Below are 27,764 nucleotides of genomic sequence, written 5' to 3' on the forward strand. Positions count from 1 at the left end.
AAGTGGCTTTAAAGTACTTCAAACTTATATAATTCCATTGTACAAAAAAGTAAAATTCTATGTAAGCTTTGGTTAATATAACTGTCAAATCCATCTTGAAAAGTTGTTCAAGAAAAATGAGTGTCCTTACTAACAAGAGTATTTCTTCTACAATCAAAACTTTTTGTAATTTTGGGGCCAGAGCAATTGCACAGTGGTAGGGCATTTGCTTTGCATGCAGCCAACCCAGGACAGACCTGGGTGTCCATGACAGATTCACGACATCCCATATGGCCCACTGAGCCAACCAGGGGCAATTTCTGAGTACAGAGCCAGGAGTAACCTCTGTGTACCACTGAATGTGGCCCCAAACCAAAAACCAATATATATATATATATATATATATATAATTTGAAAAGGAGGGAAAATATTAGAATAGCTGTTTTAATTTCAATCCTGGACCAGCCGTTTTTCTTCTCATTTAAATTTGGCTGAAATACAATCAATCACTTTGAAAAGCACTAGAAAAACAAATTTGTATTATATTCTCAGGAAGGTAATAGTAATATGTCCCAAAAATATATTAGAGTTGTAAAACTATTAGTTTCCAGAATTACCAAAATACTATTTTAATTTCAAGCATTCATATATTCCAGTGGGGATAAATAACTTCGAATCTCTCTTAGAAGGATGGTATCTACTAATATGAGTTCTCAGAAACAAAGGTTATCTAATATCCTCCAAAAATTTAATGCAGTCCCTAACAGTATTTTTACAAATTGTACAATGTATGGATTACCCTTATTCATAACAAGGCAATAAAAAAATCTACCTACTTAAATAATATGTAAGTTTAGACAAATTAACAATCACAAACTAGACATTTTTATTAAAAGTTTCCAGTCCACTGAAATATTTATTCAAATATGATTATAAACTTAGATATGTTTTAAATTTTGTTACATTTAATTATACAGTGGTTTCCTTTTGTAATTTTTGAAAATTCTACTTATGTAACAGTATTCCAAAATGAAAAAAATGAGCCATGACTAAAATTCACTGGAGACTACGATGCTTTCAAGGGAGCAATTTTAAAACACTTTAATAATATACACCTTTAATCACTCTGATTTTTTAAAAGGTAAGCTTATCGTTTCAAATACTGTATAATATTTCAAGGCTAGTTTTAAACAAAGATAAACAAAACCAAGAAGTGATAGAACATTCCTATTTAACATTGAATGCAGAGTGCCAATTACATATCACAAAATAATTTGTATCGCTTATTGGATTACAGAGAAAACCTAAAATATACATAAACTAAATTCTGTCATCTTCTTAAAATTTGAATTTGATCTTGGCTCTATTTATTATTCTGTGATAACCACTGTGACATTTGCTAGTTTTCTAAGAGCTCCAGTTAACCTCATTAACCAGTTTTGCAACATTTGAGAATATTCAACCAATCTTTTTCATTAGATGCAACAGACCCTACATTTTCCTCAAAAATGCTCACTTTCCTGAGCTATACTAAACACCTTATAACAGGTGTATGTATAATTGAAGACCCTAAAATGTCAAGTTTACATTTTTAAAAAAATGCATAGAGGACATAATACTTTTGGAAAACTGGCTGGAGATTGAACACAGGGCCTCATTCTGAGCTACATTCCTGACCCAATAGTGCTTAGTAAATATGTTTTGTTTTCTTCAAACAGTAGAACTTTAATCTTTATTGATGGTTATTACTTTAAGATCTCAGACACATTTTATTTTCTGAGATTTGACTGCTATTAAGACTAACGAAATGTGACATTTGCTATCCAAAACTGTTTTGCAGGTCTTCTTCCAGTAAAGAATTCTTATATACTTAATCCAGGTATCAAATTTCCTTGCCACAAAATAGAATTACATAAAAACTACAGGAAATAAATTTTATTATAAACAAGTATGTTTACAAGTAAGGTGCTATTCATCTTGCCCTCCACACTAAGACTTTACCAAGTGGGCATCATGTCTGGAAACCAGACCCTGCCTAGATGCTTGGACACTTCCCAGTGGATCTGCTCCAAACTATACTTTTGGTCAGGAATTAATACTTCTTCCATAATGGATAACTGAGACAGGCGGCCACCACAAATCTTCACAAACTCTACAAAGGCACTACATGAGACTTCGCATTCCCCTAGTCCAATAGCAGACAGATTTTTACAACGTTCTGCGATTCGAATTAACTCCTCATCAAGTGGCCGCAATCCATTAGCACAAACTACTAGTTCAACCAGTCTAGGACATGTCATTCCCACACGACCAAGCACATCTTTGCTTACTGATCTCCCAAAGTAAAGATGAGTAGCAGGTATTTCGTAACGAAAGAATGGATCAAATTCCTCTTCGTATAAAAAAAAAATACATGACTAGGTTTACTTTGGGTGAATGTCTGATGAAAGCATCCCAGCTGCTCTTCTGAATAGTATGAAAATGTGTCTGTCCAGGATTCTCACTCACTACATCAATGCGCAAATGTTCTAATCGAACATGTTTTTCAGAAGATAAAGCAAGTAGCAATTCATCACTTAACAAGTGGTAGTTCAGGGCCAATTCACGTAAGCCGTGACACTGATCAGCCACACAAAGGATACCTTCAAAGGAAAAAAAAAGGGCCTCATTATTCACAATTTTTTGTGCAAGTCCTTCTGTTTAAAATTTTGATCCAATACATGTCTTACGCTACAATTATACCATACTTCTCTTGCCACACGTTTATATACATTTTTTGTTTTGTTTTGTTTTGGGGCCATACCCAGTGATGCTCAGGGCTTCCTAGGTCTACATGCAGAAACTATTTCTGGTGGTGCTCATAGGGGTTTGTAGGGATTGAACCTGGCAAACGCATTACTCATTACACTATCTCTCCAGTCCCAGGTTATATAGCAATTTAAATTTTAGTAAGATGATTGTACTAGCAGGAATTTTAATAAAAGTGGACAAATATTTAAAAATTCAATACAATTTTGAATTTATTCAAAATTAGATGCCTTAAGATACCAACTCAAAAAAATCATAACTTATATTAAATAATATACACCACAATTAAGTTTATCTCAATAATACATGTTTCCTAAGTACAGAACCAGGAGCAAGCCTTGAACACAGCCAAGGTGCCAAGGTGTGAACCAAAACAACAAAAGGTAACTATCAAAATCACATAAATGAAAATATGATAACAGTATAGCAGATAAGGTACTTGCCATGCATGTAGCTCAAGTTTGCACCCTTATGTTTTCCTGAATACAGATTAAAGAATATGTCCTGAGCACAGCTGGAGGTGGTCCCTAAACTAAAATAAAATAAAAATTTAACTCTAAAACACACAATTTCTTGGGGCTGAAGAGATAGCACAGCAGTAGCCTTGCATGCAGTTGATCCCAGAGGGACCTGGTTCAATTTGCACACCACATATGTTCTCCCAGCCTGCCAGGGGCAATTTCTGAGTGCAGAAACCAGGAGTGGTCGACCCCTGAGTGCTGCTGGGTGTGGGCCAAAAACCAACCAATCAATAAATAAAGTTTTAAAAAATAAAATACACAATTTCTTAAACTGCCTCAGGCCCCCTACAGTACCTAATTTACCAAAAGTCAGTAACTGATATCCAAACTAGTTTAATATATACTCTGGACCATTGAAAAATCTTATACTGTAATATCCCGCATTTTGGGGGGGACCTGTTGTCTACTACTGGAATCACTGATTGGCTGATCACTGTGGTTGGTAGACCAGCGATATTATTCTTTTTCTTTTGTTTTTTGAAACACACCTAGTGGTGTTCATGAACCATCCTCATGATGCTCAGAGATTCCTATAATACAAAGCATTTGCTACAGCCCATTGACTCATCTCCTCAATCCAGATCAGTGGGTGAACACTACACAATACTCACAATACTAATTGATAAATGAGTTACTCCATTTCTCCCTTGTGTTTTAGAAACAAAGATCTAACAACAACAACAAAAATCAACATACTATCTACTATTTATTGTGTATATATGAAATATAAAAATTATCTAATGTGTCTATTATGTTATCCACAATATTAAAAATACATGGAAAAATAATACTTTTAATTTGAAGTTAATGCAGGTGGCTAGAAAGCTACATTGGAATTCCAACACAAACTGAGTAATGTTTGAGTTCATATATTTTTACTACTACAAGAAAGAGGATACCAATAAGCCTTGGTCAACAGCATTGGCAGAATATAGGCAATGGACTTACAGAGAATGAACTGTATCACCAGTATAAAAGTCAATAAAGAGGAATAACAGGCCCCAGTGAGTCACTACTGAAACACTGAAAAGCTTCAGTTCTTCACAAGATACTTCAACTCAACACATTGTGAGTTTAAGGCAGCCTGTGAGATACTAACCCTGATCACTCAAGGAAATCTGAGTACCATGGTCCTTTTTCATAAAGTCAAGCAAGAAAAGAAAACAAAGACATAGGAAGAGGTAACCAAAGATACTGATAAAATCCTGAGATCATCTAATAACTACAAAAGCAACTGTAGTAGCCTTAACTCCTCTAAAAAGTGGGCCACAAGATTCCATGCTCCTGGAAATGTTATAAACTTCACTTCCAAATTATGTTGGCTTTAAAGTAAAATTATTCAGCTGGGCCTGATCTAATCAGGCAAGCCCTTTAAAAGCCAATTTTTATCTGAACATCTGCAGAAGAGAAAATCAGATTTGAAAGCTTCTGGGACTTAGCAGAAAGACCAGCTAAGGTGAGCTTAGAACTCCGATCTATGGAACTCTGAAGCTAATAACTCAGGCTGGTAGAAACTGATAAATCTACTCTAGTTATGCAGCACCAGAAAAAAGAATATAGAGTTCCAAGCATTATAAAATACTTAACACAAGAGCAACAAAGATAAAACTGGTGACGATATATACTAAAGTCAAAAGACAAAACATAATAAACAAAGAATCTTAATAGCTATTTGAGTCACAAAGGACAAAACTGGTGACTATTGGGGCCAGCGAGGTGGCGCTAGAGGTAAGGTGTCTGCCTTGCAAGCGCTAGCCAAGGAAAGATCGGGACCGCGGTTCCCATATGGTCCCCCCAAGCCAGGGGCAATTTCTGAGCACTTAGCCAGGAGTAACCCCTGAGCATCAAATGGGTGTGGCCTGAAAAACAAAACAAAACAAAAAAACAAAAAAAAACCCAAAACACTGGTGGCTATTACAACTGATACAAAAAAAAATACAATTAAAACATAGGCAAAGTGGGGCCAGAGAGATAGCATGGAGGTTAAGGCATTTGCCTCACATGCTGAAGGATGGTGGTTCAAATCCCGGCATCCCATATGGTCCCCCAAGCCTGCCAGGGGCAATTTCTGAGTGTAGAGTTAGGAGTAGCACCTGAGCACTGCCAGGTGTGACCAAAAAAAAAAAAAAAACAAAAAAATAAATTAATTAAAAAAAAAATAACATAGGCAAAGTATCTTAACAGTTGTCTCTCCAAATCAATTTAGTCTTCAAGAAAATGCCAATCAATGGACCAGAGTGATAGTACACAAGATAGGGCACTTGCCTTGCATAGAGCCCACCTAGGTTCGATACCCATTATCCCAAGACCTATAGGAGTAATTCCTGAGAGCAGAGCTAAAAGGAACCCTTGTGCATCAACAAGTGTGACCCTGCCACCCCCAAAAGTGCCAATCTAAACCAGTCAGATACCAATACATACTCGGTTAGATGGTTGGAACTAAAAATTAGTTAACAGATAAAGATGAGGATATGCAAATGATGAAACCTTCATAAGCTAAAGGAAATACAAACTAGAACAACTACTTTGAAAAGTACTCTAGCAAGTCTTCAAATCTTTTAATATAGTTACTATGTGATTCAATAATTCCGATTAGAAGTAGCCACTCTAGGCAGGCTAAGTCCCAGTCTTGCCAAAGCCACACCCACTGCACTTATCACCCACAACTGCAGCTTTGCCAATTCTCCACCACACCTCTATGAGTCTCTGCAGAGACACAAATGTGACCAAAACTCCAGGTATGCCGATTTGGGGATTAATATCACCAGGACATTTTTTTGGTTAGTGCAAAAAACCCCAGCACCACCTTCTCATACTCCTGGAAGCAAAAGCCCCAGCAATGAAAAACATCCCTATCTCCCAAAAACCATAGTTTCTGTAACAGTGCTTGAATTCCTGGACAACTCCCATTATTTTTAATACTATATCACTATAGGATCACACCAATTTAGACACCAATGTGTATCTGATTATTAGCCACCTAATGTTCAGAAACAAGTTAACAGAATAGTCAACTAGCAACAAGAACTTACTGAACCTTCTGACATGACTTAATGACTTTATAGTGAGATACAAAAATTTTCACAAATTTTCTTGTTGCTGCACTTTATTTTATTAATTTAATTTTAAAATAATCTCACTCCCACTTAGCAGGAAACAAATGTATTAAAATCAACTATGTCAACTATATAATATATACTCTTTAAATACATTTTTTAAAAGTAACTACTCTAGATAAAATGTTTGCTCTTTAAATACATTATTTTATTTAAAAAAAAGTAAAAGTAGTCACTCAGTGCCAGAGCAATACCACAGTAGTAGGGCATTTGCCTTGCACGCAAACAACCCGGAATAGACCCGGGTTCAATCCCCAGTGTCCCATATGGTCCCCAACCCACCCTGCCCTGGAAGGAGTGATTTCTGAGCACAGAGCCAAGAGTAACCCCTAAGCACTGCCGGGTATGACTCAAACACCCCCCTAAAAAAAGTAGCTACTTTAGATAAAATAAATGTTCACATAAGAACTTGATTATGAGGATGTAGCTGGGGGTGACTTGTTTATAAATTTTTATAAAAACTTATTTATGAATTTTTATACCAAGATTGCTCGTAATAGATAAAAGAAAGATAATAGCCATCAACTGGTCAATATGTAATATATCCATAATAGATTATTGGTGATAAAAAATACTGATACATGCTAGAATATGCATGCATATAGAAAGCACAACATGGAGAGAAAGAAACCTATCATCAACATGGTCTGGTTCTATGTATACAAAAATGTCCCTTACATTTCTATCTACAGAGACAGAAAGATTAATGACTGCCTCTGACTGGCTAGGATAAAAATTTTGGAAGGTACCTTAGAAGTACATAATTTCTTTTAAGGATAACAACAATGTTCTAAAATGAATCATACTGATGCAAAACATGTACAGAAAGAAAATATGCATGCATTATTTAACATTTAAATTAAATTTATGGTTAACCATCATGGTTATACATTTTGGAGGTGCTACCAGTGTTCAAAGGGCCATGAGGTGCCATAAATCAAACTTGGGGTCTCATGCATGACAGGAATATGATCTAGCTCTATGTTATTTCCCTAGTTCTAGTCGTTGTTTCTCTAAGTTTAATAAATACATTAATACACTTCACTAAGTTTTGTCTGGCAAACAAACATAGCCTACCTGCTGGAGAAACATGAGGACAACTGCTCATCTTTAGCAGCTTGAGGGTATCACTGTTGTTGGCCACTAGTACTTTGAGGGATGGATCATCTACTGGGGTATCATCTATCTTAAGTGAAGACAAGGATTTGGAGTTTACAAACACCACTGTCAGTGCGGAGATAAAGTGAGACTGAAAGATAAACAAGAAACAAAATAAATCACTTTCAAATTTTACAAGTGAAAACTGACAGATTGTCCTAAACCACACATAAGGTTCACTGAATCCTAATGATGTATTTTATAACTGCTAAATGGGGGCATGCCTTCATTCTTTTGTAGGAGTACAAGGAAAAGAAGTGATTTACTGCTATCTTTTAGAGAAAAGCCTATTTACCTCTGGGAGGAAAGAACACTTCAAGCTCTAGGATGATTTAAATCTTTCTAAATCACAAATAAGAAAAACGAGGAATTCTGAAACTCCTAAGAAAGCACTTCTCAGAGACATCACCATATCTGGACACTCACTCTTGCTTTATAACACTGGACTTCATTCTATGCTAGTCTGATAATTAGTAAATTTATTTTAGCATAGTAATTAAAAATTAATATAGCAGCCAATAAACTAAGATCTCTGAAAGACTTATCTGGTCTATGGAAGCTCTGAAATCCACAAAAAAGTTTAAAATTCCTTTAGATATTAATGATCTACAGCATTCTCAAACCTACTTTAATGCATTTTATCAATAATTATATCAATCAATAAAATTTTGTGTTATAGGGGCCGGAGAGATAGCATGGAGGTAAGGCATTTGCCTTGCATGCAGAAGGTAGGTGGTTCGAATCCCGGCATCCCATAGGGTCCCCCAATTCTGGCAGGAGCAATTCCTGAGCAGAGAGCCAGGAGGAACCCCTGAGCACTGCTGGGTGTGACCCCCCCCAAAAAAAAAAAAAAAAAAACAACACACAAAAACCAAAAAATTTTGTGTTATAGGAATCAAATTGTAAATCAGAACTGAGAACAAGTCTAATGTTGCAACTCTGAGCCAGAGTAAAGGAGCACATCACTAATGGGGCATGGACAGGGGGCAGATGGTATGAGGAAGCAGAAGGGAGAGAATGTTAGAAAATCCAGTAAAATAAGGAAAGAGAGGCCAATACATGCTCTAACACATATCTTCAGCATAGGGATTCTTCAGCCTTTTTACTCCTTCAAACCAGCACCTGTCCTGCATACCACCCACAAACTGGCAGTAATAACCAAGGCCGTAGACCCGTGGCTTCCAACCTTTCCATACCTGAATGTATGACTGAATGGGTGGCTGAACTACATCATCGAGTTCCTTTCCCAAGCTTTATAAATTCACTACAGCAGTGAAAAAGGATAAGAACAGGACAGGTTAACAGTTCAAACCAATGAAAAATATTTCTCTTGGACACATTCTGTAACTTGATAACTTTCTATTATTTTCTTTTGTAAAGGCACCTCCATAACTGCTCATAGGGCTGAGACCACTTCCAGCAATGCCAAGCCCACAACAGAGGCCTGACGCTTAGATGCTCCAGTGTTGTGGTGGTCAGGGGCCATGCTGATGCCAAAGCCAAACTTAGGGTGTCACATATGCTTGTGCTCAGCTCCTCGAGCTGTCTTCCTAGTCAATCCCGCTCAAACTTACTTTTTCTGTCCATGATTGGTTAATACTTAAGTTCTGATTAAGTCACTGCTTATCTATTTGATAGTATCATCCTACTTTCAGGCTCAGCTATATCTTATATATACTCACATCTTTTTGTTGTTGTTATTGCTTTGGGGCCTCACCCAGTGGTTCTGAGGCATTACTTCTGGCTTGATCTCAAAAATCACTCCTGGCAGGGTTGGTGGACCATATGGAATACTGGGGCTCGAACCCGGGTCAGCCACAAACAAAGTGAACACTTTACCCTCTATGCTATTGCTCTGACCCCTCACATTTCTTTAATATTCTCATAATTACATCTAGCCTTCTTTTCTCCATTTCCCTCAAATTTAGTTTTGGCCAAATACACTTATTTCTCCAAGACAAAATAACAACCTATGTTTTAATCTTTTATAAAAATCAAATAAGAAAAGCAGTTTTAGATGCAGCCAAGTTCTCAAAGACAAAACTGTACTATATATATGTATATACTTACATATACATATATACACACAATTACTTGCACAGACATATAATAATAATCCTGTGTAATAAAATTATTATATTCATCAAACCTTTTCTTTTAATAAATATTTTATAGGGCTGGAGTGATAGCAAAGTTGTAGGGCATTTGCCTTGCAAGAGGCCAACCCGGGATGGACCCAGGTTTAATTCCTGGCAACCCATATGTTCCCCCAAGCCAGCCAGGAACGATGTCTGAGCGCAGAGCCAGAAGTTACTCCTGAGCACTGCCAGGTGTGGCCCGAAAACAAAATAAAACAAAACAAAAAAAGTATTTTATATAGAACTCCAAGAGGTTCACAGAAAATCAATTCAGGACACTTCATTTCCCGTATGAAGTAAGAACAAGATGCTACTTACACTGCATGACTTAATACTTCCTGGAGTGAGGTCTTTAAATCAGCTCAACAGGAGTAACCTGGAATGCTGTTAGGAAGGGGAAACTTGGCATAGAATCGGAATCCAAAATGTACAAATTCCTCAGATAATTTCTGAGTTTAAAAACCACAGTGAAGCAATCTAACTCACACAGTTAGCTAAAATATCTTAAAATGTTGAAATAAAAGCATTTATTTCAAATGTGCATATTTAGTGAACTTTCCAAAAGCAAGTACTTGAAATCAATGGTTGATACATTTGTTGATAATATATTTGAAAGGTAGAATATATAGTCAATTTAGTAGTATTTCTTCCAGAATCAAGCTTTAAACTAAACTGTTAAAACATTTAAAGGTGTGTATTTTGTATATTATGAAAAACCTTTTTTATTTTGTTTGGTTTTTGGGCCACACCTAGTGATGCTCAGGGGTTACTTCTGGCTATGTGCTCAGAAATCACTCCTGGCTTGGGGACTCTATGGGATGCCAGGGACCGAACTGTGGTCCATCCTAGGTTAGCGTGTGCAAGGCAGACACCCTACCATTTGCACCACCGCTCCAGCCCCATAAAAAACTTTTAAATTATTGTTGTATACTAACCAAGCATCTGTCAACATACTCAAGGGCCTTTATCATTTGCCTTACTAAAGAAAAAAAATGCACATACTTATTTTTTCTATTTTAATAAAATAATTATTGGGAGAGAATCTCTAATTATCTGCAATCATATCAGATACATACATAAAAGATTTAACTCGCCATACCAAAAAATAACCTTTTAAGATAACCTGTAAATTAATCCAAGCTATACTAACATAAACTTTACTCGTGATAAAACTTTATACCCAACCAGAAGATTTTTGTTGTTTTGTTGGTGGGATACTCAGAGCTTACACTTAGCTTTATGCTCAGGGATTACTCTTAGTGGGCTCAGAGGACCATGATGTGCTGGGGACAGAACCCCAGTAAACTGAGTTCAGGAAAGAACCTTACCCAATGTACTATCACCCCGTCCTTCTACCAAAGGATTTTAAGCAAGGTACACCTGCTCTCAATATTCGCCACTACTTTTCTTTTACTACAATTTCACCAATCTTTGCTGAAAATCAAAAAATATGTTTCTCTACCTCTTATTGTCAATGTTTTTTGGTCTCTCAATTCTTGTTAAAATTCTTTGCACATCTATTTACTTTAATATTAACAAAGCTTAATGTGAAAAAATAAAAAGAATTTCAAAAATCCCATTTACCATTATTCTAAAGTGTTACTAAAGATTACATTTTTAATCACTACTTTTCTTACACATGCTACCAATATAAGAAATGGTTTAGGATTTCATTAGATTTCTCAACCAGTGACAAATTAAAAAGAAAAGCAGTTACCTTTGGTAAATCCATAAAGCTTGGCCGAGCAGTTGAAATAAGTCCAAGTGTTTTTAAAGAGCAATTCACAAGCTGTGATAATATATCACAAGCAGCTTCAGCTGATTCTTTGCTGCTGTCCACCTTAGGAGGGGAAAGTATTTACACAAATTATTTACTTAAATGATTATTTAAGTCACATAACAAAGTTATTTGTTTACTGCATTATAATTGAAGGTAAATTATTTTTATTTTTTTCTCACATAAAAGGTCAGCTTTATCTTAGTTCCTTTCCGAAAAAAAGAGTTATTACTGAGGCTTAACTGTCATCATTATGATATATATATATATATAATGTTGAAAGGAGTTTGCTTCAATGTTGACTTAATCTCAACTAGTGGTAAAAACTAGTGGCATATGTAAATTTATAATCTTTGAAAAATTATATATTTGGTATTGGATTATACATGTACATACACACATATATACATATATTTCAAAGCACTGCAAACTGAGTATTTGCTCAAAAGATTCTAATGAATCACAACTTGGTTTCCAACTCTATTATTAATGAATAAGCAACAGAACAAGAATTCCAAACAAATATGAAACTTTGAAGATGATGACAAAGGTACTGGCTTTTACAACTTTTTTCTATAGAAGGATGTAATATGGAGGGGAAAAAATAAAACACTCTCAAGGTTATAAGCAACTTCTGTCAAAAAGTTATTTCTGATCTCAATGAAGGCATGATAACAATGGTGGTAGATTTGGAGTAAAAATTCTGAATGCCTGAAAATATTACCATGTGCATTTTAAGCCATAGTAACTGAGTGAAAAATTACTTTTTTTTTTAAAGTTCCCTACACTAAAAACACATCTTAAAACAGTTTAAAATTTTAGTTTGAAGTTCGGGTAAGTAATTACCTTAGCCCTCAAATATTCTTAATATTGCAAAACTTGGGGCCAGAGTGATAGCAAAGCCTTGCACTCTGCCGGCCCTGGTTCAATCCCATGCATTCCTTATGGTCCCTCATAGCCAATGAGCACAGAGTCAGGAGTAACTCCGGAGGGCTGCCGGGTATGCCCCAAATCAAGCAAACAAATTGCAAAACTTATATACATGTATTATAGCTTCAAAGCTGTTCATTATATCCTTTGTGAGCTTTATCCTGGTGGTTCTCAAAGTGTGGTCCCTGGGACCTCATTACAGAGGGACTGAAGCAACAGTACACTGGGTAAGGCACCTGCCTTTCATGTGGTTGACCTGTTTTCAATCTCCTAAATGCCATCCCTCAGGCGTGTGAGGAGTGATCCCTGAGCAGGGAGAGAGATGAAGAGCCTGAGCAAACCTAAGTGTGGCCTCAAACCATTACACACAAACAATTATCGTATTTCAAATTTAACTAGGAATTCTCTATTTTTATTTACTAAATTTGATCATCCTATTCTGACCTGGTTTCAGTCTCCGGCACTCATCTGGTCCCTAGGCCCTGTGAGGAGTGATACCTGAGCAGATATGTAAAGGGCCTGAAAAAGTCTGAGTGTTACCTAAACACCACACACTTATTATTATCATATTTCAAATTTACTAGGAATTCTCTATTTTTATTTGCTAAATCTGATGATCTTACCCTGACCTGGTTTCAATCTTCAGCACCCCATCTGTTTCCCCAGCCCTGTGAGGAGTGATCCTGAGCGCAGAAATAGAAATAGGTGAAGGGTTTAAGCAAGCCTGGGTGAGGTGTGCGTGCAAGAGCATGCACACACACCTTATTTCAGATTTAACTAGGAATCCTCTTTTTATTTACTAAATCTAATTATTCTATCCCCCAGTATCTAGCATTTCTGTGAGCAGAAGGGCCATACTACAATCAACCATTCCCATTAATTGGTTTCTCCTCATACTCAAACACATAGAGATATAAGCAGATAATCGGTCTAAAAAGACATGACATTTGAGGAGCAGGCAATTTTTGGTTACAAAGATCAATTTGGCTTTAAAGAGTATTAATTTAAAAAATAGCAAACATTGGGACTGGAGAGACAGCACAACGGTAGGGCTTTTGCCTTACATATGGCGGACCTGGGACGGACCCAGGTTCAATCCCTGGCATCCCATATGGTCTTCCGTGTCTGCCAGAGCGATTTCTGAGCACAGAGTCAGGAGTAACCCCTGACACGTTATACTGATGAGTCTAAATTTGAAAAATGTGTGAAAATATCTCTTTATATTTTCTGGATTAAGGGCACCTACATTTGAAGACACGTGGAAAGATGCATTTTACCACGTATGTGCCCTGTTTCATGTTTCAATGGTGTAATAAAATATCCCTATTTTAAAAAAACAAAACCAAAAAACAAAAACCCATCACTTTATCATGGTCTAACTAAGACTGCTCAACAATTTAAAACACAGGCAAATAATCAACAAAATGTTTTTGAGTTAATTTTTGATGAATTAAATTTTTGGTGTGTTAAAGACAGTCAACCCAGTTGCATTATTCTTTTTTTTTTTTTTTTTTTGGGTCACACCCGGAGGTGCTCAGGGGTTACTCCTGGCTGTCTGCTCAGAAATAGCTCCTGGCAGGCACGGGGGACCATATGGGACACCGGGATTCAAACCTTCGAACCAACCACCTTTGGTCCTGGATTGGCTGCTTGCAAGGCAAACGCCGCTGTGCTATCTCTCCGGGCCCCCAGTTCCATTATTCTAACAGTACAAGACCCAGGTAACAAGCCTCTGTACTCAAACAGATCACTATGATGCCCACATTCTCGCTAAAATATTTATATTTTATATATATTCATCTAAGTGTTTTATATAAAGTCTTAATTTTCCTTTTTAATGTCCCATATCATAAAGCATCAAGAAATAAAACTCAGTCCCTATTAGACATAAAGGAGGAGGTAAGTAGGAATACAGGTAGGCATGCGAGAAAGGGCACCTCCATGGCAATGAATTCTTGATAATAAAACCAAGATAAAGGATTTGGAGGCATTATTCAGTCATTGGTAAACGTTTCCCCTGGGGTCACAGTAGACCCAGAGAAGACCAGACACCCTATGAGAAGAACTCCAGCAGGAACAAATGCCAGGAAAGGAATTATCAAAGATCATCAACTACCCCTGGCAATCACCCTAGCAACAAAAATCCAGGATCCTTGCCCCATTTGGGCAAATTAGGAAACCCTATAAGGATCGAAGAAGAACAAAGGAGGGTGCACATGCTGTCTGGGTATATGGTCCCTAAGCACATGTGGCCCACATTTCCCCTCTTGAGATGTGGACTTTCCTACTTTCATGCTGGGGTGTATCAGGGCTTTCCTGCCTTTGGAGAAGCTTTCACTGAAGCACCTTACTCTTTCCAAGGGTCTCAAACTCAATTTACCTGGGGGGCGCAGGAGGCAAAGTTGGAGTGATCCTTGAGTGCAAAGTCAGTAGTAAGCCTTGAACATTGGGGGGGTGTGACCCAAACAACTAAAACAAAACTAAACAAAAAATAGGGCAGGGCCACAAAATGTTGTATAGAGGGCCTTGGGCCTCGAGTTTGAGAGCCCTGCTTTACTCTCTTTCTTAACCCCATCCTCCCCTTCCTCAGTACCTCTTAATAAAACCTGTTTCTGATTAGAAACCCCCCCCCCCACACACACACCTCAGTCCCCTTCCTCAGTACCTCTTAATAAAACCTGTTTCTGATTAGAAAACCCCACCACCCACACACCCACACCCACACCCACACACACCTCAGTCCCTAGTAGATAACTCTCACCTATAATCTTAGATTTTTTATAGACTTTTTTTTTTTTGCTCAGATTTGTAAGACTAATGTGGTGGTTCTACTCCATTCTTATTTTAGTAATTGTGTCTGCTTCTTTGTTTTCAGGCCAAACTCAGTGATGTTCAGAGATCACTCCTGGTAGGACTGGTGAACCATATGGGATGCTGGTGATAAAATCCAATTCAACCACATGCAGAACAAGCACCCTATTGTGCTGTAATCTCTTCAGTCTCTATTTTCATTTGGGCCACCCTTGGTTACTATATAAGACTACATGACTCTTTTTTTGTTTTGTTTTTTTGTTTTGGGATCATACCCAGTGGCGCTAAGGGGTTACTCCTGGCTCCGGCTCTGCACTCAGAAATCACCCCTGGCAAGCACGGAACCATATGGGATGCTGGGATTCTAACCACAGTCTGCCTATATCAGGTGAGTGCAAGGCAAACGTCTTACCGCTGTGTTGTTTCTGGCCCCTTCATGGACTTGTATCCCATAAACCAGGGATAGAACCTGGGTCAGCTGCATGCAAGGCAAATGCCCTACCTACTGTACTCACTCAAGCCCCCTTCTGCTCTTTTAAAAATTACTAGTAATTATGGTAAAACAGGAGTAATTCAACTCAAATATTTTGTGACAGCTTCTAAGCTATGCAGTGACTCTGAACCTTTAAACACTTTCCCTAAATAGACAATAATTTATTACTTTTAAGTTTCTTTAATTACAGTTTAGGTTAGAGGGTGACAACAGTGTTCAAGTTTATAGTGTTAATATATAAAAGTATCACACACCAGGCCAACAAAGTTATTATAACTCCACCACTGTCCTCATGTCACCTCTTTTCTTTTTTCCCTGGCCCCTGTGTACTGTTGGGTTATTACATTTTATTACCAACTTCAGTTTGAACAGTCAGCATTTTAAATACATGAGAAGAGATACTACTGGTTTAGGACACAAAGGCCATGGTACATTTATCTTTTAGAAGAAGGATTTAAAGTATTACCTTGAAGCTGACATACTGTAGATGATTTGAATGTCTTTTAATGATTTGTTTGATAAGTTCCGGATGTGTAGCTTTCAAGTAAGAAGTAGCTGGCTGATTCAGTTCGAACTCAAAACACCTCCACAAGTCAGGCATGTGAAATACCTGATTCCAGTTTCGGCAAACTTGTGAAGCATGCGCCCGGTCGAGCAGAGGCAGATACTTAAATACATGGAGAACGATGTCCTGAAGGAGGTTGCCCCAGTCAGAACTGTGAGGGTGTCCACCGGAAGTCCTCAGCTTCTTGCCTTTCTCTGCAGGTCCTTCCTCAGATGAACTACCATCACTATCTTTCCCTCCTCCGCGTTTCATCCTGTTTCAAGAAATGAGAATTTTTTTCTAAGACTTAACATTTGAATATGAATAAATACAAAAATGAATCTCTTCGTTGCTGCCATAGACACATGTCTACAGGTTATATATCATGAAAGAAGTGGCCAGTAGGGCTGGAGAGATAGCACAGTGGTAAGGCGTTTGCCTTGACCCAGGATGGACCCGGGTTCGATTCCAGTGTCCCATATGGTGCCCAGAGCAACCCCTGAGCACCGCCTGGTGTGGCCCAACACCCCCCCAAAAGTATTGTAATTTATGACCATCAAAACAGAATATAATAAAAAAAAAAAGAATATAGTGAAAACCAACTGCTGGGTTTACAAATTCTACACATAGCTGGCAGGTGTCATTTTAAACATTTATGTATGTTTATGCTGCCCTATTCAGGGGAAAATATCCACCATGGTATTGAGGGTAAACCAAGTATAAGGTTTTATATGTATAAGTATTTATACTTATAAATTTATAAATATATAAATTTATAAGTATAAGTATTAAGGTTAATGTGTTAAAAGAGAAAGCATAGGAACACTCCAAAGGTTTCATCTAAAAAAATCTTATTTGAAATGGAAAATGCCATCATAGCATGTCCCAGGAACCTCCTGAGGACTGCAATTCAAGTTCAGTTTCCAAAATGAACTTTGTGATTATGCTAGTTAAACCTTCCCAACTACTGCTCAAAATAAGCAAACTCATCCTTACTGCTATAATGCTTTCCCTGGGTTTTATTCTAAATTACAGGTATGTGCCTATCATGTATCTGAAAAAAATACCTTTGTTCCAATTTTTAGTCTTGTCAAGCAACAAGACCAGCAGACTAGCACGGTTAAAGAAAACAGGTTCTAAAAGTGAACTTCCTGATCAGGGGTGGTGAACACTCGGCTCTTGAGCCGCATGCCGCTCCCAGCCAAAATGAATGCGGCTCTTTGCCTCTTATCATTATTTTGTATACTGTGGCTCTCTGCCAAGTTTGGATTTTGTTCTGCTTCTTCCGAGGAGGGACCTCTGAGGAGAGATCTCTGAGTGCATGGTCCTGTCCCCAGGCTGTGTCCTCCCGTCTCCCATCCCTCGGAAACAACTGCATGGGCCAGCAAGCAGGGGGACCGTGTGTCACATGTTGGGTCACATCTTGCCTTTTGTTCTTAGTGTGGAGGACGCAACACACCTTCATCATTACTGCAGGATTTTTACCCTTACTCAAAATGGCAAAACGCAATATGTGTTTAATATATTATTGTTAAAATTATATGCTTTTGTGTGAATGTTTGTCTGTTTTGGCAGGTCACTGCGTGGTGTGGCTCTCTGACTGACTCTCACAGTTTAAAATTTTGGTTCTTTGTGTCAAACTTGTTCGCCACCCCTGTTTCTGATTCAGAATCTTGATCTACTTATCCCTCAGCAGACTTGATCATTATCAGACCTTTCTGGGCTTCAGTTTGTTGAATTATTTCAAGAAATTAAGCAAGCATTTCAAAGGATAGATGACTGCTGAATCAGGTATGGGAGCAGTCTAGTATGAAACCTAGTAACACAGTTTAAACAGAGATAAGAGATTACCAACTAGAAGTTCCCCCACTTAAAAAAAATACATCTAATTTTGTTATAAAATACTGTTAAAGTGTAAGAACACACCCTTGATCCAAAGATGTACTTGGTGATAAAGACCTTGCCTTGCATGTGTGAGGTCCTGCTTTTAACTTTCAGTACTAAAAAGGAAAAACAAAAACAAAAAACATGTAGCTAGAGTGATAGCACAGTTGGTAGGGCCTTTGACTTGCAAGCAGCCAACCTGTGTTTGATCTCTGGCATTCAATATGTTCCCCTGAGCCTCCCAGAAGTAATTTTTGAATTCCATTGGGTATGGCCCAAGAAACAATAAAACAAAAAACGGCCCAGGGACATACACAAGGGCTAAGGAATATGTTTTGAATGAAGCCAACCCCAACTGATCCCCAAAACCACACAGATACCCCAAGCACTGCTGAGTGCAGTCCTGGAGGCCTCCAAATATTGCTGGTAGTGCTATGGAGCTCTCTCAGGAAACAGAAAATTACTCATATATAAGAAAAACCCTGAAAGGAGATCCACCTAACTATTATATTATGACCATGACAATGAGTAGTCAGTAGCACTATAATATTATTATATTACATTATAATATACACATAACATACACATTTTATATTACACTATATTAGTTTTTAGAACAGTGGTGAAATTACAGGTAATTTTTTGTCCACATACCCCCCTATTTTAGATATTTCTCTTAGCATCAGTGAATTAAGCTTTCATAAGATAAAAAGATCTTATTGTGATTTGTTACTTGAAAAAGTATTGTAAGCTCTAAAATAAATGGAGTAACTGCAAGACAACTACCAGTACTCCTATTTAGTTTAGAACAAACTATTCTATCAGGAGAATAGTTTGGATTTGGCATCACAACTCTTCAACAAAAGAGTAGCCTATGGCTTCAACTCCCTTTCAGCAACACAATGAAGTATAAAGACCAATTCCAAGGGCTAGTGATGTAACTCAATGGTAACACAGGCCTCTCATGAAGTCATAGGTTTAATCCCAAAGCCAAAAAAGTAAAATAAGGGTCAGAAAGATAGTACAGCAGATAATGTACTTGTCTTGCCACATGGCTGAACCAATCTGGATCCCAGGAATTCCAGTTCCCTTAGTCCTGCCAGAAGGAAGACTGAGAGAGCCAAGAGGAAGCTCTGAGCACTACTGGATATCCAACTCGACATCCCCAAATATAAGTCCTGAAAGAAAATTACATTCTTTAATAAAATAATTCATTTTTTTTTAGTTTTAGGGCCACACCCAGTGGTGCTCAGAGTTAATCCCAGCTCTGTACTCAGGAATAACTGAGTGGGGGAACTATATAGGATCAAACTTGCTTTGGTTGCATGCAAGACAAACACCCTACCTACCAAAATATTTCTCCAGTCCCTATAAAATTATTCTTTTTAAAAATTTATTTAAAGAAAATGTATCACAGTTGATCATAATACATTTATTTCAAGATAAGTGAAAGCAAAGTTATTTTTAAAAAAGAAATAAAAAATTGAAGAGAAGAAAAAAGAAATATACAGTAATAATTACATTTGTAAAAATTTTTTGTATCTCCGATGAAGTTATGAATACAATGTAAAATTCCTATATACAATGAAAGATGTAAAAATCAGGATTATACACCAAATAGACCCTTTATCCAGAAAGGAAAAAACTTGTGAAAGATTGTTTGGAGAGAAACATATCCTATTCTAATTAGTTCTGACATATATGCAAGAAATCATCTACTTTCCTAGCCTCTACTCTCCTTGCCTTTACTCTCCAATATGTAAGTAAAACAAAAGTAAAAACTATGTGTGTATATGACATATATGTGATATATATGTATGTTTCCTATTGAGCTGGTGGAGTAGAAAAAAGTGACAGAGGCAATGGCAATAGGAAAGCTTTATGCAAGACAGAAACTTATGCCAGATAAATATGTTTTTCAAAATGTTCAATTTAAATGTAGTATAAACTATAATTTTACCTTTAACATTAAAAAAAAGTAATAATGCAACAATGTCCCATTAGAGGTTGAAAGAGCATTTGTTTGACCCAATTTTCTGCTTTAACTTTATCCTGAAAGTTTGCTTTAATTTTAGAATATAAAATATGGGTCAAAGAATAAAGAGTTTGCTACCTAGGGCTTTAATTTATCCTATGACAAACTAACAGACATTAAAGATAGAGTTTTTAAAATAAAACAAATAAAAATTGTACATGTCCATTTTTCCTAAGGTGACCTCATTTATTCTTGTAAACTTTTCCATCACTAAGTTCTGCATTAGAGAAAGTTAAACAGCTCTGAGCATCCACTTTCAATCAGCCAAAAATGTGGCACCATGGGCCAGAAAGGTAGTACAGCAGGTAGGGCATTTGCCAAGCACCCAGCCTCCCTAGGCAGGCACTCAGTATGATTCCCTTGGGTCCTACTAGGAGAGATAACTTAGTGTAGAGCCTTGAGTGTTAACTAAGCCTAAAATGTTGCTTGGTGTGGTTTAAAACAAAACCTAAAGAAAAGGAAACAGTCGGGGCCGGGCGGTGGCGCTGGAGGTAAGGTGCCAGCCTTACCTGCGCTAGCCTAGGAGACGGACCGCGGTTCGATCCCCCGGCGTCCCATATGGTCCCCCAAGCCAGGAGCGACTTCTGAGCGCATAGCCAGGAGTAACCCCTGAGCGTTACCGGGTGTGGCCCAAAAACCAAAAAAAAAAAAAAAAAAAAAAAAAAAAAGAAAAGGAAACAGAGACCCAGGGTGGACCATTCCTCTCTTGTAGTCAAAGTGAAAGCACATCTGTGATCTCTCTAAAATAGAGTCTGCACAACACAAAGCTTCCCAGTCAACTTCACTCTGGAACTCTAGACCACGCTTTTGGGGGGCTTCAATGTAAAAGGGGAACTTTTCCTGTTTCCAACAACTGATGCAAACTAGAGAGCACTAGAGCTGCAGTGAGAACGAAGTGTTGGACAGCACCTGCACTGAAGGACCACACTGGAGCAGCTCGAACATCAGAGAGCAGGTGCTCAAAGAGCCAGGGATGCTGAGCTGTTGACAATCAGTTCTCCGGTTCCGGAGCTTGGAGCCGGCTGGGCTGAGAGTAGTGTAAGCAGCAGGTTTGGACCCAATTCCAAGAAAATCCTGGATGGGCCCACTTTTCTGTGCACTTATGCTCTCTGACGATAATAAATTTAAAAAAAATCAACAGATTTAAGCTGGGATATAAAAAAATGTAGGAAGTGTGTGTATGTGTGTGGTGTGTGTGTGTGTGTAGTGGTGGTGGGTGTTCTTGTGCTAAGTCCCAGAGAGTTTGTGTGTATGTGTGTAAACAAAAAAGAGTAACCAAAACCAATAAAACACCTGACACTTCTCACCTGCTAGGTGTGTGTGTGTGTGTTCTCACCTGGTAGGTGTGTGTGTGTGTGTGTGTGTGTGTGTGTGTGTGTAGTGGTGGTGGGGGGGGAGAGAGAGAGAGAGAGAGAGAGAGAGAGAGAGAGAGAGAGAGAGAGAGAGAGAACAAAAAAGAGCAACCAAAACCAATAAAACCCCTGACACTTCTCACCTGGTAGTTTTGGGGGTCAGACACCAGCCCACCCCCAAGAAACTGTCTTCCCTCCCCTCTTCCCTGCAGGGTGTTCTTTTTTATCAGTGTTTTTCTTTTCTTTTGTTTTTATTTTTGGGCCACACCCAGCGATGCTCAGGGGTTACTCCTGGCTATCTGATCAGAAATATAGCTCTTGGCAGACACAGGGGACCATGTGGGACGCAGGGATTCGAACCAACCACCTTAGGTCCTGGATCGGCTGCTTGCAAGGCAAATGCCGCTGTGCTATCTCTCCAGCGCCATATATGTGTTTTTCAACCACCATGCTGCGGGAAAAATCCCAAGTTCCTCCTTAACATGTGGCTTCGGCTCACAAACAGACCAATCATTAGGTTCTAATGATTTTTATTTCAGAATAAAGTAATTATAAAATAATTTGAGTCCTTGTCAAGAGAACTACTTTATATATAGTCACCAGAGGCACAGAGTTAAATTTTTATTAACATTTTCTAATGGTGGTGTGCCTCGTGATATTTTTTTTCATGAATAAAGAATGCCTTTGCACAAAAAAAAAAAAAGGTGGAAAAACAATGCTTTCTGTCTATGACGGAAACTCAACTACAATCATGTTTGTGATCAAGGGGTTTAAATAAAGACAAATAAAAAAATAAAATATATATATATATAAATGTTAAAAATAAATAAAAAAGATGGGGGCTGGGGAGATAGCATGGAAGTAGGGCGTTTGCCTTGCATGCAGAAGGGCGGTGGTTCGAATCTCAGCATCCCATATGGTCCCCCCTGAGCCTGCCAGGAGCCATTTCTGAGCGCAGAGGCAGGTGGAACCCCTGCTGAGTGTGACCCCAAAAAACAAACAAAAAAATAAAAAGATGACTAATCAGAAAATCAAATAAATAAATAAATAATAAATTCAGCAGCCCACGCCCGCCCAGTGCATCCAAGTTTCCCCGGAGCGGCGCTGCAGGCGGGCAGGGAAACGCCCCCAGCCAAAGCGCCAAGGCCTGCGCGCGCCCCCGCGAGCCCAGCCCGGGAGCGCGCGTGCGCGGCCCCGACACCCCGCCCCCCAGGCGCGCGGCCCCTCCTCCCTCCCCGGCGGGGTTGCAGCCCCTCCGCCGTTACCTGCGGCCGCCGGGGGCGGCTTCCCCGCTTCGGCGGCGGCGGCGGCGGCAACTCTCGCGAGAGGTCCGCCGAGACCCCCGCGTCACGGTCCCGCCGCCGCCGCCGCCACCACCACCGCCGCTACGACCCCCCGCGCTCCGCCCGCGGCCGAGGCGCGACAGGTCCCGCGGCGGGCGTCGACGCGGCTCCACCTTGGCAGCTCGGGGTAAAGCCCTCCGGAAGCTTTCGTCGTCGTCGTCCCCGCGCCGTCTGTCCGCGTCCTTCTGGGTGTGGGCCCCGCGAGCCGCAGCAGCCACCTCACCTCTCCCACACTGCGCCTCGGCCCTCGCAGAAGAGCCAAGATGGCCGCCGGTGCGCTTCCGGACGAGCCGGGGCCCCGCCCACCCGCGCGGGTAGCGGGCGCGTGCCCGCCGCCTCCGTCGCCGCGTGCACTAGAGAGAGTGTGCGCGCGTGCGCACTCGGGAGCGCGCGTCCCTCCACCGCCCGCCCACCCTGCAGCTGCTGGGAGCCCAGTTTGCTGGGGGGATGTTGGGTCTCTTTTGCGACAGTGACAGCGACTCTCTGTGTGCAGGGGATCGGTCCCAGAGCCTGGAGCCCCAAGATGGAGCTTGCCTAGAGGCTCGGAGGCTAGGTGCCGGGAAAACTGTGCAAGTTGAAGGAAAAAAAGAAAGGGTGCAGAGACCACCCACCAGGGCTGTCCCAATCTGTCCCGGCACATGTCGCCTGCCTGCCTGCCTGGGCCTTTGCCTAAACCAAGGGCAGATGAAACAACGGAAGAGGGAGATTTGGGGCATTGGTGATGGGAATGTTGCACTGGTGAAAAGGGGAGTGTTCTTTTAGTGACTGAGGCCCAAATACAGTATGTTTATATTCATGGTGTTTAAATAAAAAAATAAAGAAATGTAGATAGTTGACAGGTGAAAACCATAAAACAGTGGCGTAGAGTATTTGCCTGGCACCCAAGTTTGATCCTTGGCACCCCATCTGTCGCCCCCCAGTCTGCCAGGTGGGTCCCTTGTACACAGATTCAGAAGTAAGCTCTAAGCACACCCCCACCCCAAACAAAAAAGTATGCAAGCAAGCTCTGCATCTGCTTACCATCTGTACATCATCTGTACAGATGTCATTTGTGCATCATCTGCATCACTGCAGCCCTGCTTTGCTTTGTTCTGCGTGGTGTTCACGTATTCAGAATTTCTCCTGGCTCTGTGCTCAGGAATGACTCCTGTCTGTTCAACAGACATTATGGGATGCTGAGGATCGAACCCAGGTTAGCCAGGCAGGGCAAATTCCCTATCCGCTGTACTATTTCTCTGGCCTAACTTTATAATTTCTTAAGGAGCATGTTTCCCTCTCACTTCGATGGCTTGTCCCCCCTTTTTTTATTTCTTTTTATTTATGGTGTATAATTGGATGATATTAACTTTATTATTTCCAGTTAGCCTTTTGTCCTATAATCTGCCATTATTATGATAATTTGGTCTCCGTTAAAATGCTACGTTGATATTACAAGAAATCCTTATAAATTCCCTTCTGAACTTTCATTTCTGGCACATTGCTCTGTCGACCTCTAAGCCTATGATTGTACTATTTTAGTTATTTTTTCTATGTTGGGTACAATTATTTGATAGGCAAATCCTTCTTCATTGTGAAATTCGTTTCCTTTTTCTGAAGCTCAGGCCTTTTATGTTTCCAGGTCTAATATGAAAGCCCAAAGTCACTGGTTCCAGCTTAAATCTTGTTTTTGGATTTTGGTCACAGCCAAAAATCTGCACTGCAGATTCTGCCCTGCCAAATTCAGATTCATCCTTGGAACCACTCCAGCTCAATGAGCCATCTCCTCAGCACCTGGCATAAATTTTCAAATGTGTGTGTGTGTGTGTGTGTGTGTGTGTGTGTGTGTATATATATATATATATATATATAAATTATTTCATGAATATACATTTTATATATAAATATATACATATTTATATATAAAATGTATATTCATGAAATAATTTGTATAAAAACCATGTATGTAATTTATATATAGGTATATAGGTATACAAATATCTATATATACATTATATACATGTACTTGTATGTATGTATATTATGTTTAAATGTGCATATATATTTATTAAATGTATATTGAATAATTTACATAAAATATATCATTTCACTTATTTCCATTGGTTTACAATCTGATATCAGTTACATGAAGGCCATGGAACTTAGTATGTGAGTAATATATATCAGTTCATCATTCTCGTGGCCTTGTGACCACAAAATTGACTGCCTCTACCCATTCTTCCCACCTCCTTGGCTAGGGTTTGATCCTGATTCTAATTTTACCAGAGGTGTAAGCGTGGACAAATAATTTAACTTCTTTGAGCTTCAGTATCCTCATCTATAATGTGGAAACTGTCGTCATCTTAACAATAGTAATCCTAACTCCTATCATAGAGCACTCAGGAGAGTTCAGTGGATATATGAAACATCTCTGTGCATCCCAGTTACATGGAAATGCTCCCTACATGCTCACTCTGTGGCTGCTGCTACTGTTCTTTGGCTCTACTTTACGTGTGTGTTTAGAGGTGGTGGTTCCTATTCCAGGCCTGGGTAGGGAGAGTTAACATCTTGCCTTTCTTGTTGGGTTAAGCTGTGGTGACACCATGACAAAGAAGGCACTAACATATGCAGAAATTTTTCTTTTCATGGAGATGTTGACTTTGCTCCTTGAAAAACAATTAATTGGGCCAAAGCAATAGCACAGGAGTTAGAGCCCTTGCCTTGCATGAGCCCTACTCCCACCCCCCTGGTTTTGATCCCTCCCTGGTTTGATCCAGCACCCCATATAGTCTCCTAAGCACTACCAGGAGTAGTAATTCCTGAGTGCAGTGCCAGGAGCAACTCCTGAGTATACCTTGGTGGCTTCAGAACAAAACAAAACAATTGATAGGCAAGCACTAGGATACACAGCTTCTGGATTAGGCATGTATGACAAGAGATATCACACTGGCTATGATTTTCTTTGCTTTGAAAATGAAAGAGATTGAAACTTATCCTTTTAGATTCTGAATTGCCCCCAACTCCTCCCTACCCCCATAAAATGATGATTTACCATTGTTTCTGCCACCATAGCACAGCACTTAGACTCTATTTGAATAACCCGCATGTTAGGCTTATTACCTGTCGAGGATTATTGTTCTACAACCAAACAAGGATATACTATTTTTTTATAGTATATTGATATAGTATTTTATAGGTATAAACAGTACATTGTTATTTTTACCTGTGATCTCTAGATATTGAAACTATACTTGAAACTATGTTTCCATTTCTTGTGTGTGTGTGTGTGTGTGTGTGTGTTTAAAATAAGCCTTGATGGGGGCCAGATAGCACAGTGGTTGAACATTTGCCTTGCACATGGCCAACCTGGGACAGACCTAGGTTTAATTCTAGGCATCCCATCTGATCCCCCAAGCCTGCCAGGAGCAATTTTTTTAAACTTTATTTATTTATTTATTTATTTATTTATTTATTGGTTTTTGGGCCACACCCAGCAGTGCTCAGGGCTTACTCCTGGCTCTGCACTCAGAATAGGTCGGGGGGACCATATGGGATGACTGGAATTTAACCGGATCCCTCCTGGAGTCGGCTGCATGCAAGGCAAATGTCCTACCACTGTGCTATCTCTCTGGCCCCCAGGAGCAATTTCTGAGCACAGTGACAAAGGAACCCCTGCGCGCTGCTGACTGTGGCCCCAAAACAAAACAAAACAAAAATAATAATAATGAAAAATAAGTCTTGATTTTATTATCAAAAACTTTTGCATGTTTTACTTTTTACTGGTCTGTTCTGGCATGCTTCTAATGATATTAAAATCACCAGGATCAATGATCACTACTGTTCCCACTGTAGCATTTCTCACAGGCTCTTGGCAACTCACTATTATTGCTGCTGTAGTGATGAAATCTGTTGTTGGCCAACGTTGGGAAGTACTTGATTTTTGACTTTCTTAGTGTCAGGCAGTTGTTGGCAAAAATACCAGCTTCATTTTGCCTTGGCCAATCATCTTCAGTGTTTGCTTGTAGCCCAGAATGTACTTGCCACTTTTCATCACCAGCTGAATCCCGAAGTAGATGGACTCCAGTGACCTTTTCCTCATCTATGCAACCATCATCAAGTGCAGGACAACTCCCAATTAAGAGTAGTCTCCAAGATGGTGGGGAAGAGAGAGATAATATGTTACAGTTTCCCCACTTGCACAATATTTATGACAGTAAATATGACAGGGACATTGGCTCTAGTCTTATCTGCCCATCTGTTCCAGTTAAGTTGTTTAGAATTAATCCAGAAAGAGAGAACTCTCTTTAGCTTTTCTTTTTAAGTGTCCTATTTTTCTGCATGGCAGATTAATGATGACTTGTGACTAAAACCCAAATTGGGCTGTTTTTAGGCTACCTATATATATATGTATGTATATATGTTTCACTTTATTAAAGGACATGCATGTGAGAGATCTAGGTTTGATCCCTGGAATGAAATGGTCCTCCAGAGCACTGTCAAGCAGGGGTCTCAAACTCAATTTACCTGGGGGCTGCAGGAGGCAAAGTCGGGGTGATCCTCGAATTCAAAGTCAGTAGTAAGCCTTGAACATTGGGGGGTGTGACCCAAACAACTAAAACAAAACAAATAAAAAAAAAACAAAATAAGATTCCTCTAGGGCAGGGCCACAAAATGTTGTACGGAGGGCCGCAAACAGCCCACGGGCCACGAGTTTGAGACCCCTGGTCAAGAGTGATCCTGAATCCTGAGCTGAAAGTAGCTTCTGACTATCACCAAGTTTTAGTTTTGTCCTTCAAACCAAAAACTTTTTTAAATAAAAAGAAATGGGTTGGAGATATAGTACAGTGGGTAAGAAGCTTGCCTTATATACAGCTGACATGGGATTCAATCCCCAGTACT

At 39.3% G+C, this 27,764-nt stretch overlaps 1 protein-coding gene and 1 pseudogene across 1 annotated transcript; both read right to left on the reverse strand.

The window, feature by feature from the left end:
* Nucleotides 1–1,877: 1,877 nt before the first annotated feature.
* On the reverse strand, nt 1,878–23,156 carry FBXL3 (F-box and leucine rich repeat protein 3). Its single transcript, XM_049778933.1, is given in 6 exon segments — nt 1,878–2,387; nt 2,389–2,621; nt 7,502–7,673; nt 11,438–11,560; nt 16,198–16,549; nt 22,812–23,156. Coding segments are annotated over 5 exon segments (1,290 nt in total). The 5' UTR covers nt 16,549; nt 22,812–23,156; the 3' UTR covers nt 1,878–1,976.
* Nucleotides 23,157–26,634: 3,478 nt separating this feature from the next.
* Nucleotides 26,635–26,964, reverse strand: LOC126015987 (60S ribosomal protein L30-like; annotated as a pseudogene).
* Between the last annotated feature and the right edge of the window lie 800 nt (nt 26,965–27,764).

Source organism: Suncus etruscus, chromosome 8 (genome assembly GCF_024139225.1).
Source record: "Suncus etruscus isolate mSunEtr1 chromosome 8, mSunEtr1.pri.cur, whole genome shotgun sequence".
Taxonomy (NCBI): Eukaryota; Metazoa; Chordata; class Mammalia; order Eulipotyphla; family Soricidae; genus Suncus; species Suncus etruscus.